Raw genomic sequence first — 17,385 nt, forward strand, 5'->3', positions numbered from 1 at the left:
GTTGCGAGTCATGGTCTCGAGTCGTGGTCTCGACTTTCATACATATATATATATATATTACATACATATCACACATATCATGCACAAAGATCACGTTTTCATTTAATATCATATGTATACACAAAATATTACAAGGTGTTCGTTCGGAAAAACCTAGAGTGTCACATTTAACAACAAACTCCCCACCATGGAAGATGTGAATGCTGAACATTGTAGGCTCACCAACTGAAATGAAGTAAAACAGAGTTGAGATTACTGTAAAAGGATTCATGTTAAAACAGAGATGAGATTTAGTTACTTACCATACTCCACATATGGATCGAAATGTTGTCCATAACCACGAATACACCACGTTGAGATGTCGTGAAGATGCGCCATTGTTCTTCGTTCATGTGGATGATGATCGACGGGATGATTCAGGTGGAATTGTGAGTGCGAGAGAATGATTTGGGGGTGAAAATAGGGTTTAATGAGGTTGGTGGAATTAATAAAGGTGGAATTAAGGCAGGAGAAGTTAAATGGACGAAAATACCCCTCACATGGACTGCACGTGAGGAGACTTAACAGCACAGTTAACAGACATCCAAAAAATGGACTCAAATGGTTAAAGAAATTGCTTATAGGGACTCAGGTCATTAAACTTTTTGCTTTTGGACTCAACTAGTTAAAACACATAAAACACAGGGACTCAAAAAGTAATTTACCCTTAAATAAAACATTGATTGACAAGAACTCATGCAGTTTACTATATATATCCCCTCGCCCCCGTCGCGTTAGTGTTCTCTATCTCTATACACAATTACACACACGCACAATTCGGTCCATAAACCCTAGAAATAACTCGTATTTTCCCCAATTTCACCTTCACTTTCACATTCGGGTGTTCGATAACCCTAATTCTGTGAAGAGTTTGGGGGATTGTATATCTGTATCTGTTGATCGGATGGGGGATGCTAGTGTGGACGATGATCGGACGGTTGTGTCGTGTTTTGCTGCACCGTTGGGTAACCCGGATCCGAATTCGATTCGGGTGGAGACTTGGGTGGTAGCGGAAGACGCGGTTAGAGAGGTGTTGAGTTGTATACATCCGACGTTGGATTCGGACGAGAAAAGGAAATATGTGATTGAATATGTGCAGAAGCTTATCAGATGCAATCTCGGATTTGAGGTTAATTCAACTTGCTGCTTTTGTGTTTTGTTTTTTGCACGTGTGATCCTTGTTCATAATTAGGGTTTTTTTTTTATTATTATTTTATATTTTTATTTTTCACTTTTTTTAATTAATTAATTAATAAAACACTTAACTATTTTTGATTGGTCAAAATTTTGAAACTATCCTCCTTCACGCCGTTATCAACATTCCGCCCCCAACAATTTGAGACCCCATAGCGCCCCTGTAATGGTGTTCAGGGGCGCTATGCCCATTTTTTCCTTGTGATGTCGCCCCACTACGTTAGGCCTTATGACAAAATATATTTTTTATACGTTGACTGAGAGCTGATTGCCGGTAAACTCACGGGACCCACAAATCAATAGTATAGGGTAAAATGCAGCTTACGTTGGACATGTGGTTTTTAAGGGGTTGAAGGCAGAAAACCATAGATAGATAACAAAATATACAGATTTGCACCTGCTTGACTTGTATCAATTCCTTCCTTTTGAGTACAGTTGAGAGGTTTTGCATTGTTTATGTTGATGGTCTGCCTATGTTGTTCTCAGTGTTATATTCTTTCCCACACTCAAATGAATTTCTATGATTTAACTAGTTTTTAAAAATTGATAAAGTTAATTTTTATTTTCACCTGGAACTGACTATACACTATTTTGGGGATATATTTGCTTGGGCTTCCAAAGTTTATTGTAATTTTAAATCCAATTTATAACCTGTTACAAAGTTGGTACTGCACCGAGTTAAATAAAATCAAGTGATTTTTCTGATAAATTAAAAATGTTCATGAGATGGGTACTTACTGAAACATTTTTGATCCATTTATTTCTGTTGTAGATATTCCCGTATGGTTCAGTGCCTCTGAAGACTTACCTCCCAGACGGAGACATTGATCTAACGGTCCTTAGTATTCCTAATCTGGAAGAGCGGTTGCCTAGTGAAGTTCTTCGTGTTCTTCTGGAAGAAGAGAAACATGGAAATACTGAATACGAATTACGAGATACCCAATTCATCGATGCTGAGGTAATCATCCATTTCTTATAAATAATATTGTTTTCTGAAAAATTAATATGTTGTTTTGTAATCATAGTTAACACATCATTATTTGTAAAAAAAGATGGACAAATAGGCGTTTATGGGTCAACTCAAACTGATGCGTGTTTCTATCCTAGCCCTTTGGGACCCGTTACCCAACCTGTCTGACCCTTGCACCTTGTATTCTAATAAAGATGAAGTTTCTTAACCATCCGCGTTTGTTGATATCCTCGGTTTTATTTTCATATTTGGGGCAGGTGAAGCTCGTGAAATGCATTGTCCAAGATATCGTCATAGATATATCGTTTAATCAGTTGGGTGGACTAAGCACATTATGTTTTCTTGAACAGGTATGATTATTTTCTTAAGCATTTTATGAGTCCTGTGGATCCAAGATTAAACATACAGTGCATTAAATATAATTACAAAAAATGTATTTTCTGTTGCAGGTTGATCGCCTTGCTGGCAAAGATCATCTCTACAAGCGCAGCCTTATTCTAATAAAAGCATGGTGTTACTACGAAAGCCGAATACTCGGTGCTCATCACGGATTAATATCTACTTACGCATTGGAAATTCTAGTTCTTTACATTTTCCAGATTTTCCATGCTTCTTTAAACGGCCCATTAGAAGTAACTAACATCTCTTTGCCTTTGCACTTTTGCAGTCAAAATCATAAATTGCAACTAATCATCTATTTTTTCAGGTTCTATACAGATTTTTGGATTATTATGCCAAATTTGACTGGGATAACTATTGCATCAGTTTGGATGGTCCGGTTTGCAAATCTTCCTTGCCTGGTTTAGCTGGTAAGAAATACCTATGTGAAAACGGGTCAAATGGCCTGCTTTTAGAAAAAGAGGGATCACTATTTACCAGAGTTGTTTATAGCGAGCGTAGCGCTCACTAGGTTTTTTTTATAATATAAATAGCGATAATATACAAATAAAATATACCTATGAAAACAGCATATGTTGATAAAATACTGATGAAATACACAAATAAAATATTTCTAAAATTTTCTTCTATTGTATCACTAAACATAAAAGAGTGCCCGCTATTTCATTGGTATCGCTATGTAGCGTATAGGTAGCTTGTCGCTAGCGTCCGCTATTCGCTAGTAACAGCTATGCTATTTGCATATATAAACTTAATATGTTAATTATATTTGAAACAAATGGACAAGAAATTGTTGTTAATTGTCATTAAGATTGACCTATTTTACCGTAACCAGTCCTGCCTATTTCGCCAACTATAGAAACATGCTAGAGGTTACATTTTCGTTCTATTTACTTATAAGTTGGTCAATTGAGGCTGTGCGTTTATCTCGAAGTGGTCAAATGGTTCAATCAAACACTTTACCTGAAAGGATCAAAGTTTAAATTTATCACACACAACCTCCGGAATCCTTTTTTGGTTATTAATCTAGATTATTGTAATATAATTATAATCATAACTAACGCATCAACCATTTCATGAAAAATATTAGAAAATGGACAAAAAAATAGTGGTTTGTTAGTCATATTTAACACATTAATTATGCAGCGGAATTATTAGACGATCAAGGAACAAGAGATGTTTTGCTGGATGCTGAATTCAGGAAGAACTGTATGGATATGTTCATAGTGCCTTGTAAGGGAGCCGAGGCAGATCTACGGACTTTTAGCCTCAAGAATCTCAATATAGTTGATCCATTGAAAGAATACAACAATCTTGGAAGAAGTGTGCACAAAGGTACTTTTTTTTCTATGAAACCACAAGTAGGGTAGGGTGATGAATATGTTTTTCTTTTTTCTTACTGTGAAATTGTTTTCAACCCTTGTAGGAAATTACTTCCGGGTAAGGAGTGCATTTCGATACGGGGCTAGGAGGCTTGGTAAAATTCTGCAACCAAACATAAATATTGAAGATGAGATCAAAGTGTTCTTTAAAAACACATTGCAGAGGCACACACCCGCTCCCACTTTAATATCTGCTGCTAACGGGTTGTCCATTTCACCCCGTAGTGAGTCCTATTACGAGGATGATATGTATTCAAGATTCTCAAATGGTGATTTGGATACCGAGTCAAACTTAGAGGAAGAACCGGAGTTTCTTGATGGAATAACGGCCGTTGAGTGGTGGGTGGAAAGAGGAGATGCGGGTTGCTTACGTGGTAACATGGACAATAACAACAGTTCATCGGATAATTCGTGTTTTGATGATAACGAGAAGGATGTAAGTGATGATGATCTTGGGGAAACTGAAATGTTGAACATGTTTCCGGATCTCACTGGGGACTATGATGGTCATATAAGGAATTTGTTATACGGTCAAGGGTGCCATGGTTATGCATTGTCAACAGCTATGGTTTGGGCTAGCCTTAGCCCTCCTACTTCACCTTACGGCGATGAGAACCCATGGGACCCGGCTCATTCATGGCCCAACTATAGCAACACGTCTAATGGCAATGTCGGTAATGATGCGTTGCGTGGGACCGGCCCTTACATTCCTGTTATCGTATGTTCCTAACTTGTTTGTTTATTTTTTTTTTATTTTTTATTTATTTATTTATTTATTTATTTATTTTTTTTTTGCGTAACAATAGACGGGGTGTGGGTAATAGACCAAACAAAGTTGGGGTCGGAATGGGTGTAACTATATTATTACAATAAATAGAGAATATAAGAAACCCTAAGGTGGGCCCGTGGGCTCATACTAATAATAATATAGTCCAATAGTAACATGGGTCACCTGAAACACTTTTGATGTTGAAAGGCTTATGATATTCATGTGGCACAAATCATGTTGCAGAGCTGCGATGCATGCGAGGATACAAGCGGGAGAGGAAGGGACCGTGTCCACCGAGCCGGAGTTGGGTCTGTTGAAACTAACCCTGCAAGCCGAATCCCACCTGAATTGTCTCCAAAACCAGCCGGTGCTAATTCTAGTTTATCCAACCAAACTCAGCAGCAAGTTGGCCAGGCTAACTCAACTGCGACTGGTTTTATAAACCAACCGAGGAAACTAGAATTTGGATCTTTTCGGTCGTTGACCGAGAGCCCATCTGATGAGCAAAACCTGGAAGTAGATCCAAGTGGAAGAGAACAGGAGAGGTAACTCAAGCTTACTTGATATGTGTGGGTCGGGGAAAGGGGTCTAAATTTGTCACTTATTTCAAAGTAGCAGAATATTTTAATGTCAAATATTATTTCTATAAAAATATTGTCTACCAAATTGTTTTCCGATTTTACCCGTTAGAAATGGAAGTATAAAACACGTTTTGTTCAAAGCCTTTGACATTTTTCTAAGAAATAAATTTATTTGAATAAACTGAATTTGGAAGTTGTATACATTGAAAATGAACACTAAATTGACCTTTTGTTATTTAAATGGGTCGAAATTCGCACCGGATACTTTTTCTATCTAAAATTTAAGGTAATCCAAGTGTTTTGTTGTTCAGTAGCATGGAGAGTTCATTGCACCTCAACAATGAAGACGAATTTCCTCCATTATCAGCAGCCTGATGAAGAAAGAAGGTGTATGTATATAAAAGAGAGAGAGAGCTTAGGAGGGGAAGTGCTAGCTAGTTTCACTTGGAAGTTACATACATACCCAACAAATCTTTTTGGTTTGTAGAGAGAAAAATCGTTAGTTATAATGGTTTCAGAACATGGAGACAAATGCCTCCTTTTTTTCCAACTTCTTTAATTGTTTGTTGCTTTTCCTTTTCAATCATTTCAAGTTCGGGGCTATTTAGGTAACCAGAAAATTTATTCTACTGCGGATTGGATTAGGGCCCGGTTCGAATATATAAGGACTTAGTTAGAATATTCGAAATCTGAATTCGAATTAGGTTTGATTTGGATTTCCGGTTTTCTGAATAATAATCTGATATACATGTTAAGAATATTGCTGACTCTCCAATAGCGACACAAAGTTTACCTGCGAATATTTGATTATTGTCCGTTTACCAACTATCTCGATGTAAATTCATAACACGAAAAGTTATTATCTGATTGCCGAAATAAAATATCAGTTGACGAAGTCACTGTTCTAAACACATTTTATTGTGGACGTTATTGTGGAAGAGGATGTGATAGGGTTGTTTATAATTTTATTCGGATTCGAAAAAAATTCGAAGTTCGACTTGATTTGAATTCGATTATCAAGGTTCGAATTAGAGTTTCAAAAATTTGAATTTGATTTGATTCGTATTCGAGTCCAGTAATCTAGTTCGGTTCAAATTCAATTTATACATATTTTTTAATACATCCACGCAAATATAACTTATAGATATAGGCCAAAATATAAATTACATCCATAAGGTTATAATGATAAGTCTAATATTCATAACATTACTAAGCCTAATTTACAAATACATCATACTACTTATTTCTAACTTTTTTACCTAACTTACATCTCTACTAGCAACCATTCTAACTTCTAAATTTTGGTCATTTGACATATTAATAGTTTATTAATTCTATGAATTAGTTTTTTGATGTAAAAAATAAGAGTTAAATGCCTGGTTGGTCCCTATGGTTTGCAATTTTTACAGAGTTGGTCTCAAGACTTTAATAATTACAGAGTTGGTCCTAGTAGTTACAATATTTAAACTCGGTAATGTCACACCCCAACTGATGGCGGAAACATCGGGGCATGGCACTGAGCGAAACAGATTGTCCATGAGTGTCACACCCCAACCGATGGCGGAATCATCGGGGCATGGCACTGAGCGAAATAGATTGTCCAGAAGTTTCCATAACAATTATCATCACTTATTCAGTTTAAATTAACACGTCACATACCGTGTCCCAAATAATAAACAAATTATTACAGACAAACATCTAGTCAAATATTCTGTTCCGACAACTCAGATTTTAATTAAAATAGAAATATTGTTCAATGATTCTAGAGACTCGATCTGCAAGATCTACAGTCAACTATGCTCTAGACGCTTATTCCTAGCTCGCCTTTCTAGCAGTTAAGCATCCTAATTGCCTGTCACATACGTTAAAATAAAGTCAATACATATAATGTAAAGGTGAGCATACAAGTTTAATAATAGCATATAGAGTTCGAAATAGTTTACGCATAACCAGCACGTACACAGAGGAAAACGATTAATTATCGACATGGACCTATCGATACCAGTGACTGCGGGTTGACTGTCCGAGACAGTTCGCAATACATGATTACCACCGTAATCCATGCAAGTAATTGTCCTTAACAACCCCCGTGTGAACGGGTGCTGAGTCCAAACTATAGTACTACGTCGTTAAGGCAGGTAGACAATATTCCACGTGTAAACACAATCAACAAGCATTCATTTAGTCACATAATACATGCAGTTCGGTTAGCGTTCAAACAATTGAGTAGTGTGTTCGGTAGTGATTTTGATAAGTAATGTATGTAACACCCAAAAGTGCTAAAAGCAAAAAGGGATCGAGTATACTCACAGCGGTTGATTGATGGATTGAAGGGAGCGCTTGAGAGTAGGGTTAGCCTGAACAGTTCGATAGCATAACGATGAATATAAGTAGAATGGAAACAAGTGTAAGTGGGTCGAACAGCCCGGTCGATCGAACGGCAGGTTCAATCGAGTGGGTTGTTCGTTCAGCTGGACAATCCGTTCGGACAGCCTGCTCGATCGGCCGGTAGGCTCGATCGGTTAGACTGTTCGAGTGGATTGTTTCTTCCTTTGAGTAGGATGTGTTTGTGTATGATGGTTAGAACTTTTGAAGTTTTTGTTGTAGCATTTGAGAACACTGAAGTGTTCTTACCTTTCAGGTCGATCGATCGAACGATCCGTTCGATCGGCCGGCATCTCCGATCGGTTAGGAACTACAGTAATAGTTCTCATCAAGATGTCACTCGATCGGACAGCATATTCGATCGAACAGCCTGTTCGTTCTGATAGCATGTTCGATCGGGTGGCACTCCAATGCATCGAACGAGTTGAAAATCGATTAAGTGTTGAAGCATAGTATCTCATGATCCGAAGAGTAATGTTTACCAATCAGTCGTTCGATCGGACATTACTTCGTTCAATACCATACCTCATGAGCTTGTCAAATTGTGGGGCCACATGCTAGTCGATCGGCTGGCCTAGTCGATTGGCTGACCTGTGCGATCGGGTGGGCTGTTCGTTCGAACAGCCTAACCGTTCGGTCAGCATCCTGACCTAGTCGGCCTATTCGTCTAACACTTAGCTATTCTGGTTATTTGACATGATATCGAGGTAGTTTGACAACGAGCTGAACCGTGGAACTTCTATTCTTAATTGTTTCGCCTGTTCGGACAGGAATCACCCAAATCCGGCCAGTGAACGGTTTAGAACGGTAGTTTAATGTTTAACCCGACATCGGTGAACCTCGTAAATAGAATCCGAATCTTGAACCACTCATCCACTCGAATATTTGGTGAGTTGACTCAAGTTCCGTTTCTACCGGTTTGAAGGTATTGAGCGTAAAAGAGTTAAAAGAAAGTTGGAATTCCTTCTTTCAATCCTTCACATCGTGGAAATGTTTAGATCTTCGGTAGATCTTAGCTTGTTTATGTGGAAATCGGTTAGATCCAAGCTATTCATGGTGGATTGAAGTCAGGACATGGTGTTCTTGAAGAACACTATGATGACATCACCCAAGAATGCCTAGATCTTGGTGATTTCACGGTTAGAAATCAAAAATTGAAAGATAGAAAGGTGTAGGAGCATGTTTTGATTAAGAAAGTACAAGATTTAGGTTGGAAACTTACCGAAATCGGAAGAATGAGGAAAGAGGAGGAGCACGAGCTGGTCGGTCAGAACTTTTCAAAAGTGGTAAAGAGTGACAATGACAGCCTTATTTATAGGCTCCAAAAGAGGAAAGGGTTGGCCGATCGGCCAGGCTTCCCCGATCGGACAGCCTACTCGATCGAACAGCCTGTTCGATCGGCGGATAGCCTGATCGATCAACAGCCTGGTTCGAGGGTTCGGGCGATGATTTTCGAGATTTCGGTTTCGATCGAGTACGATAGAGTTTCCTATTCAAATTACTTTCAGTCCCAACTACTATATCTAACATACAATCACCTATAATTCACCTTATCCTAACGTTACCATTCGTCGTAGTTCGATTTCGATTGTATTCGATTTGGGTTTCGAGTTTTGATTCGAGTTTCGATTGATTAACACACAAAACATAAAATAAACACGCACAGGTAACACATAAGGCACACACACACGTATAACAACAACCAAAGTTCGCATAATTCGAGATTCGAGTTCGATGATAGTTAGATCGGTTTGATTATAGATTAGTTAACTTTATCGCATTGTTACTTCCATTCACAGTCATAAATCGGTTCGCGTTAAAACATTCGATTGCTTTGATTCTTTCTGATTACAACCCTTACTCCATATAATACAAATAAACTGGAAATAGACTATTTACAGTCAAAGAAAGTCAAAGTTGACTTGGACTTTGACTTTGACTATGACTTTGACATTCAAAAACACGGGGTGTTACAGCCTCCCCTTGTTTAGGGAATTTCGTCCTGAAATTAGGCTCGAAGCTGCACAGCGCCGTGAATTACCAATTTGACGCTTCAGATCTTCATTTAAACAATTGTGGGTACTTGGCCTTCATGTCGCTTTCGAGTTCCTAAGTGAACTCCGTGCCTCGTTTGCCTTCCCATCGGATTTTCACGATAGGGATGCGTGAGCGTCTGAGTTTCTTGGTTTGGCGATCCATGATTTCGATAGGCTTTTCCACGAAGTGTAGCGTTTCGTTGACCTGAAGATCGTCGAGGGGTACAATCAGATCATGATCAGCTAGGCATTTTCGGAGGTTTGACACATGGAAAGTTAGGTGGACATTACTAAGTTCCTCCGGTAGTTCGAGTTTGTAGGCGACTTTTTCGATCCTTTCCAGAATCTTAAAAGGTCCAACGTATTGAGGCGCTAGTTTCCCTTTCTTGCCGAATCTGACTACACCCTTCCAAGGTGATACCTTTAGGAGTACGTAGTCGCCAACGTCAAATTCAAGGGGCTTACGTCTTCTATCGGCGTAACTTTTCTGTCTATCCCTGGCCTTTGCCAAGTTGTCGCGAATTTGGAGGATTTTGTCAGTCGTTTCTTGTAGTAACTCGGGACCGATTAATTGCGAATGACCGATCTCATGCCACACAATAGGCGAACGACATCTTCTTCCATACAGGGCCTCGAATGGTGCCATTTGTATGCTGGCATGATAGCTGTTGTTGTACGCGAATTCGACTAGCGGCAGATGTTTGTTCCAACTACCACCGAAATCTATAACACACGCGCGGAGCATGTCTTCAAGAGTACGGATCGTCCTTTCAGTCTGTCCGTCAGTTTGAGGATGGAATGCAGTACTCAGATTAAGCGACATACCAAGGGCCACTTGAAACGTTTCCCACAGTTGCGAAGTAAACCGATCGTCACGGTCTGAAATGATGTCACGAGGCGTACCATGATTACGAATGATCTCGTCGGTGTAGATTTGGGCTAGTCGTTCTACCTTGTAGTCTTCCCGTATTGGCAGAAAGTGGGCTGATTTGGTCAGACGATCTACTATAACCCAAATGCTGTCGTGACCTGATGGCGTGGGTGGAAGTTTGGTTATGAAATCCATAGCTATACTCTCCTACTTCCATATGGGAATTGGAGGTTGTTCGAGTAAGCCGGAAGGTCGTTGATGTTCAGCCTTGACTCTTGCACAAGTCAGGCAACCTCCAACATAGAGAGCGATATCCCGTTTCATACCTGGCCACTAGTACTTGTAACGAAGGTCCTGGTACATTTTATCGGCACCGGGATGAATAGAGTATCGGGACTTATGGGCTTCGTTCATTATAATCTTTCGCAAATCGGTCCGCTTAGGGATCCAGATTCGGTCCAGAAAATAGAAAATCCCATCTGCTTTGCTTACAAGCTGAGCTCCATCATGGTAGATTCTCTCCTTCTTCAAAGTGCGTTCGTTAAAGCAAGCATGTTGGGCTTCGCGGATGAGAGCTTCGAGGTTGTGCTGGGCTTGGGTATTGCGAATACTGAGCAAATAACTCCGTCTGCTGAGTGCGTCGGCTACAACATTTGCCTTGCCCGGGTGATAACGAATCTCACAGTCGTAATCGTTAATAAGTTCTATCCATCAGCGTTGACGCATGTTAAGCTCTTTCTGATTAAAGATGTGTTGTAAACTCCTGTGATCGGTGAAGATCGTACACTTGGTACCATACAGGTAGTGTCGCCAAATCTTCAATGCAAAAACAACTGCGCCTAGCTCGAGATCGTGGGTTGTATAGTTCTTCTCGTGGATTTTGAGCTGACGAGATGCGTAAGCTAAAACCTTGTCTCGTTGCATGAGGACACAGCCAAGACCAAGGTTAGAAGCATCACAGTAGACAATGAAATCGTCGTTTCCGTCCGGCAACGTGAGAACGGGAGCATTGTAGAGCTTGCGCTTAAGGGTTTGAAAAGCAGACTCTTGTTCAGTTCCCCAAACAAAAGACCTGTCTTTATGGGTAAGAGCGGTAAGCGGCACAACGATCTTAGAGACTCCTTCGATAAATCGTCGGTAATAACCCGCTAATCCAAGAAATGATTGGACTTCAGACGGGTTCTTTGGCGTAATCCAGCTTTTAACTGCTTCAATCTTCGCGGGATCGACATGAATACCCTGACTATTCACAATGTGATCCAGAAACTGAACCTCCTCCAACCAGAATTCGCACTTGGAGAACTTGGCGTAGAGTTGGTTCCCCTGGAGTAACTCGAGAACCAAACGTAGATGTTGTGCATGTTCGGCTTTCGACTTGGAATAAATCAGGACATCGTCGATGAACACGATGACGAAACGGTCAAGATAAGGCTTACATACGCGATTCATCAGATCCATAAAAACCGCAGGTGCGTTGGTTAGACCAAAAGGCATAACAACGAACTCATAGTGGCCGTATCGAGTGCGAAAGGCTGTTTTAGGTACATCTTCTTCTTGTATGCGCAACTGATGATAGCCTGAACGTAGATCGATCTTCGAGAAACACTTGGCACCTTGCAGCTGATCAAATAAGTCGTTGATTCGAGGCAAAGGGTAACGGTTCTTGATGGTCAGCTTATTCAATTCCCGATAGTCGATGCACATCCTGAACGACCCATCCTTCTTTTTGACGAAAAGGACTGGCGCGCCCCAAGGAGAGGTGCTCGGGCGAATAAAGCCTTTTTCAAGTAACTCCTGGAGTTGGTTTGAGAGTTCCCTCATTTCGGATGGCGCGAGTCGATAAGGGGCTTTGGCAACAGGGTTAGCTCCAGGAATGAGGTCGATACGAAAGTCGATATCACGACTTGGCGGTAGTCCAGGAAGATCATCAGGGAACACCTGATGAAATTCACGAACCACTGGAATGTCTTTGACTTCAACCTTCTTTTTCTTTTCCTTCTCCGCTACTACAATGTTGGCCAAGAAAGCGCTGTATTCCTTGTGGAGATACTTGCTAGCTTGGACGCATGACATAAGTTTAAGACCTTTCGAAGCTGTTTCACCGTACACACACAATAAATCACCATTCGCGAGCGAGAATCGAATCATCTTTTCGAAGCACACAACTTCAGCATGGTTTTCGCGAAGAAAGTCCATGCCTACTATGATGTCAACTTCCGAGTTGCATCGGAATGAGGTCGATTGGAAAGAGGTGATTGTTGAGCTCGAGGGTACAATCACGGAGAACAGAGTTAACAGCGACGGTTCTTCGAGTAGCAACTTCGACTTCGAATGATGAGGGAAGATAAGAACGCTTACGACTAAGGAGCTTCTCGAATTCAAACGACACAAAGCAGTTATCGGCTCCAGTATCAAAAAACATGATGCATAAATACCATTCACAAGGAACGTACCATTAACCATGTTGTTGTCAGCCTGGGCTTGACGAGCATTGATGTTAAAGGTTCTGGCACGGGCTGATGACTGTTGTTGCTGAGGCTGCTGCTGTTGCTGCTGCTGCTGGGGTTCTTGTTTCACAACCCGGTTCGGGCACAGGTTTGCAAAGTGGTTAGGGTCACCACATGCAAAGCAGACTCGAGCATTGACCGCGGGCGCTTGAGCTGCTGGTTGGCCTTGAGGGGCTGGAAGTAGAGCTTGATGAGCGGCTGCTTGAACTTGGGCTTGACGGGGACCATAGCGGCAGTTCGCAGTGAAATGCCCGTAAAGATTGCAGTGAGCGCAGAAACGACAGGCGATTCCCACCGGATGATGGTATAAGCATGTCGGGCAGAGCGGGTGAGGACCTGTGTAAGCGCGCTTAGCTGGCGGCGCATTGATCACTGGAGCTTGTCGATGGTGAGACTGCTGCTGAGCCGGTACAGCCTGCAGAGGGCAGCAGTCATTGTCGCAGCACAGTTCTTGTTGCTGGAGCTGTTGTTGTTGTGCTTCTTCTTTCTTCTTGACGACTTGGAGGGTTGAGCACTGGTGGTGTCGACGGTTGACGTGGCGGTGGCTTGGTGCAGAGACTTGGTATGCTTATCCCAGAAACCAGACTTTACCTGCTTGTCATTGATCTCTGCGGCAAGCAGGTAGGTCTCTTCAATCGTTGATGGCTTGGCAGCATGAACGAAATCGACAACACAATCGGGTAGAGCTCGAATATACTTCTTGATGGCCATGTCTGACGTCTTGACCTGATCGGGGCAGATGATGCTGAGCTGTTTAAAGCGTGCAGTTAAAGCAGCGTTGTCTCCATCCTTCTGCTTGATGTTCCAAAACTCTTCCTCCAGCTTTTGGCGTTCATGGGGAGGGCAAAATCCGTCCATCATAATTGCCTTTAACTCCTCCCAAGTCAGCTCATAAGCTGCATCATTTCCGCGCTTGTTTCGTTCGGCCGTCCACCAGTCTAGAGCTCGGGACTGGAAGATGCCTGTAGCATTGAGGGTGCGGAGATTCTCAGGACAACCGCTTTGGCGCAGAGTGACTTCAACTGAATCGAACCATTGAAACATGGCGGTAGGGCCATCTTCTCCGGTGAATTCTTTGGGTCCGCATGCTTTAAACTGTTTGAAGCTGAAACCAGTCTTGTTGGCATCCTTAGGAGCATCAATTCGCGACTCCTCAGATGACTTGCTGGCGTTTTCAAAGACATCGCTCACAGCTTTTGCCACACTCTTGGCGATGATAGTAGCAAGACGCCTATCTCTCTTCTCTTGGCGAGTAAGTGGGGTTCGGTGTCCAGATGATGACATGGTCTGCAACAGACATCGTCGTATGTCTCAGACACAACAATTCGAATCTCACCTCACACGTCTACTACTCACTAAAGCTTAGAAATACGTCGAAACACGCATCACATATTCATGTAGGCATATAACCACATATTCACGTAATCACAGAAGCACATAGACACGTAGAGCACAGAGACACATAATCACAGAAGCACATAATCACAGAAGCATATAAGCACATAGGTACTTAATCACGGATGCAGTCAGAATACAGAAACCTATTATTCACAGCTTGTGCGTTGTTCGTATATAGCGATCGCGTATAGTATATCGAATAGTATCACATATTCGTATAGCATGTCGAGTACAGCATAGTATAGTGTATATCCTAGCATAGTGTCGTCTAGAATTGCAGTGACTTGTTACCGTTTTAGCAGGGCAATGCGAGTCGTGTGTGTTGATCGAAGTGATAAAAATCGAGCGAACCTCAAAATTAAACACATAAACAGGCAATTACACATAAAACACATAAAATCAACGAGTCATCAGAGTCTGCAGTTGCGGGCTCAGAATTGAAACACATAAAATCGAGAATTAGATTGTCTGCGGCTACTAGACATCGACTACCCAAAGTGATTCGACTATTCGCAGTAGACTTGTCATCACTTTTCGACTACTGGGATCGCGTTTCTGCCTCGATTCTTGGGCATTCAGCGCGTATTCCCTAGGTCATACTTGTGAGTCCAGGTCGTTGGAGTCCGTCGAGGCTTTGGTGAGATGAGTAAAAGTTGGAGTAAGTTGCCAAGATTCGGGTTTCACACCTGGATTAGCAATTTCTTCCTTGTTTTAGTAAAACTTGAGGAGATTGAGCAGATAATTCTGTCGAGAGTTTGCGGTTTCCACACCTATTCCCGATGAATAACCTCCTCCCATTTGTGAATAAATTGCAGCTGGAATAAATAATTTAGCCGAGAGTTTTGAGGCTTTCTCACCTAATCTCAACCAAATTACTCGTTCGGTGTCAGATGATTAGGCGATAGCAGTGTAGTGGAAAACAAGAATAATGAGGCATATAAGCTTGGTTTGTTGGTTCCTAACTATAGTCTAGGTCTCTAAGACAACGACCCGGACTAGGTCGTGTCTAGCCTAATTCCCTATAGTTATGGCTCTGATACCAATCTGTCACACCCCAACCGATGACGGAATCATCGGGGCATGGCACTGAGCGAAATAGATTGTCCAGAAGTTTCCATAACAATTATCAACACTTATTCAGTTTAAATTAACACGTCCCATACCGTGTCCCAAATAATAAACAAATTATTACAGACAAACATCTAGTCAAATATTCTGTTCCGACAACTCAGATTTTAATTAAAATAGAAATATTGTTCAATGATTCTAGAGACTCGATCTGCAAGATCTACAGTCAACTATGCTCTAGACGCTTATTCCTAGCTCGCCTTCCTAGCAGGTAAGCATCCTAATTGCCTGTCACATACGTTAAAATAAAGTCAATACATATAATGTAAAGGTGAGCATACAAGTTTAATAATAGCATATAGAGTTCGAAATAGTTTACGCATAACCAGCACGTACCCAGAGGAAAACGAAGCATGTTAATTATAGACATGGACCTATCGATACCAGTGACTGCGGGTTGACTGTCCGAGACAGTTCGCAATACCTGATTACCACCGTAATCCATGCAAGTAATTGTCCTTAACAGCCCCCGTGTGAACGGGTGCTGAGTCCAAACTATAGTACTACGTCGTTAAGGCAGGTAGACAGTATTCCACGTGTAAACACAATCAACAAGCATTCATTTAGTCACGTAATACATGCAGTTCGGTTAGCGTTCAAACAAATGAGTAGTGTGTTCGGTAGTGATTTTGATAAGTAACGTATGTAACACCCAAAAGTGCTAAAAGCAAAAAGGGATCGAGTATACTCACAACGGTTGATTGATGGATTGAAGGGAGCGCTTGAGAGTAGGGTTAGCCTGAACAGTTCGATAGCATAACGATGAATATAAGTAGAATGGAAACAAGTGTAAGTGGGTCGAACAGCCCGGTCGATCGAACGGCAGGTTCGATCGAGTGGGTTGTTCGTTCGGCTAGACAATCCGTTCGGACAGCCTGCTCGATCGGCCGGTAGGCTCGATCGGTTAGACTGTTCGAGTGGATTGTTTCTTCCTTTGAGTAGGATGTGTTTGTGTATGATGGTTTGAACTTTTGAAGTTTTTGTTGTAGCATTTGAGAACACTGAAGTGTTCTTACCTTTCAGGTCGATCGATCGAACGACCCGTTCGATCGGCCGGCATCTCCGATCGGTTAGGAACTTCAGTAATAGTCCTCACCAAGATGTCACTCGATCGGACAGCATATTCGATCGAACAGCCTGTTCGTTCTGATAGCATGTTCGATCGGGTGGCACTCCAATGCGTCGAACGAGTTGAAAATCGATTAAGTGTTGAAGCATAGTATCTCATGATCCGAAGAGTAATGTTTACCAATCAGTCGTTCGATCGGACATTACTTCGTTCAATACCATACCTCATGAGATTGTCAAATTGTGGGGCCACATGCTAGTCGATCGGCTGGCCTAGTCGATCGGCTGACCTAGCCGATCGGGTGGGTTGTTCGTTCGAACAGCCTAACTGTTCGGTTAGCATCCTGACCTGGTCGGCCTGTTCGTCTAACACTTGGCTGTTCTGGTTATTTGACGTGATATCGAGGTAGTTTGACAACGGGCTGAACCATGGAACTTCTATTCTTACTTGTTTCGCCTGTTCGGACAGGAATCACCCAAATCCGGCCAGTGAACGGTTTAGAACGATAGTTTAATGTTTAACTCGAAATCGGTGAACCTCGTAAATAGAATCCGAATCTTGAACCACTCATCCAGTAGAATATTTGGTGAGTTGACTCAAGTTCCGTTTCTACCGGTTTGAAGGTATTGAGCGTAAAAGAGTTAAAAGAAAGTTGGA

General features: G+C 41.5%; 1 protein-coding gene across 2 annotated transcripts; it reads left to right on the forward strand.

Moving 5' to 3' along the window:
- Positions 1 to 789: 789 nt before the first annotated feature.
- LOC110890371 lies at positions 790 to 6,050 on the forward strand. 2 transcript variants are annotated; one of them, XM_022137971.2, is made up of 9 exons: positions 790 to 1,168; positions 2,006 to 2,191; positions 2,461 to 2,553; positions 2,653 to 2,835; positions 2,910 to 3,012; positions 3,749 to 3,937; positions 4,029 to 4,702; positions 4,997 to 5,298; positions 5,646 to 6,050. In XM_022137971.2, the coding sequence occupies exons 1-9, from the start codon at positions 944 to 946 to the stop codon at positions 5,707 to 5,709; spliced, it is 2,019 nt and encodes a 672-aa protein (XP_021993663.1). In that variant the 5' UTR covers positions 790 to 943; the 3' UTR covers positions 5,710 to 6,050. The 2 variants fall into 2 exon arrangements, with proteins under 2 accessions (XP_021993663.1, XP_021993664.1); XM_022137972.2 differs by having other exon boundaries at positions 5,649 to 6,050.
- Positions 6,051 to 17,385: the final 11,335 nt, after the last annotated feature.

The sequence above is a fragment of the Helianthus annuus genome, chromosome 11 (assembly GCF_002127325.2).
Source record: "Helianthus annuus cultivar XRQ/B chromosome 11, HanXRQr2.0-SUNRISE, whole genome shotgun sequence".
Lineage (NCBI taxonomy): Eukaryota > Viridiplantae > Streptophyta > Magnoliopsida > Asterales > Asteraceae > Helianthus > Helianthus annuus.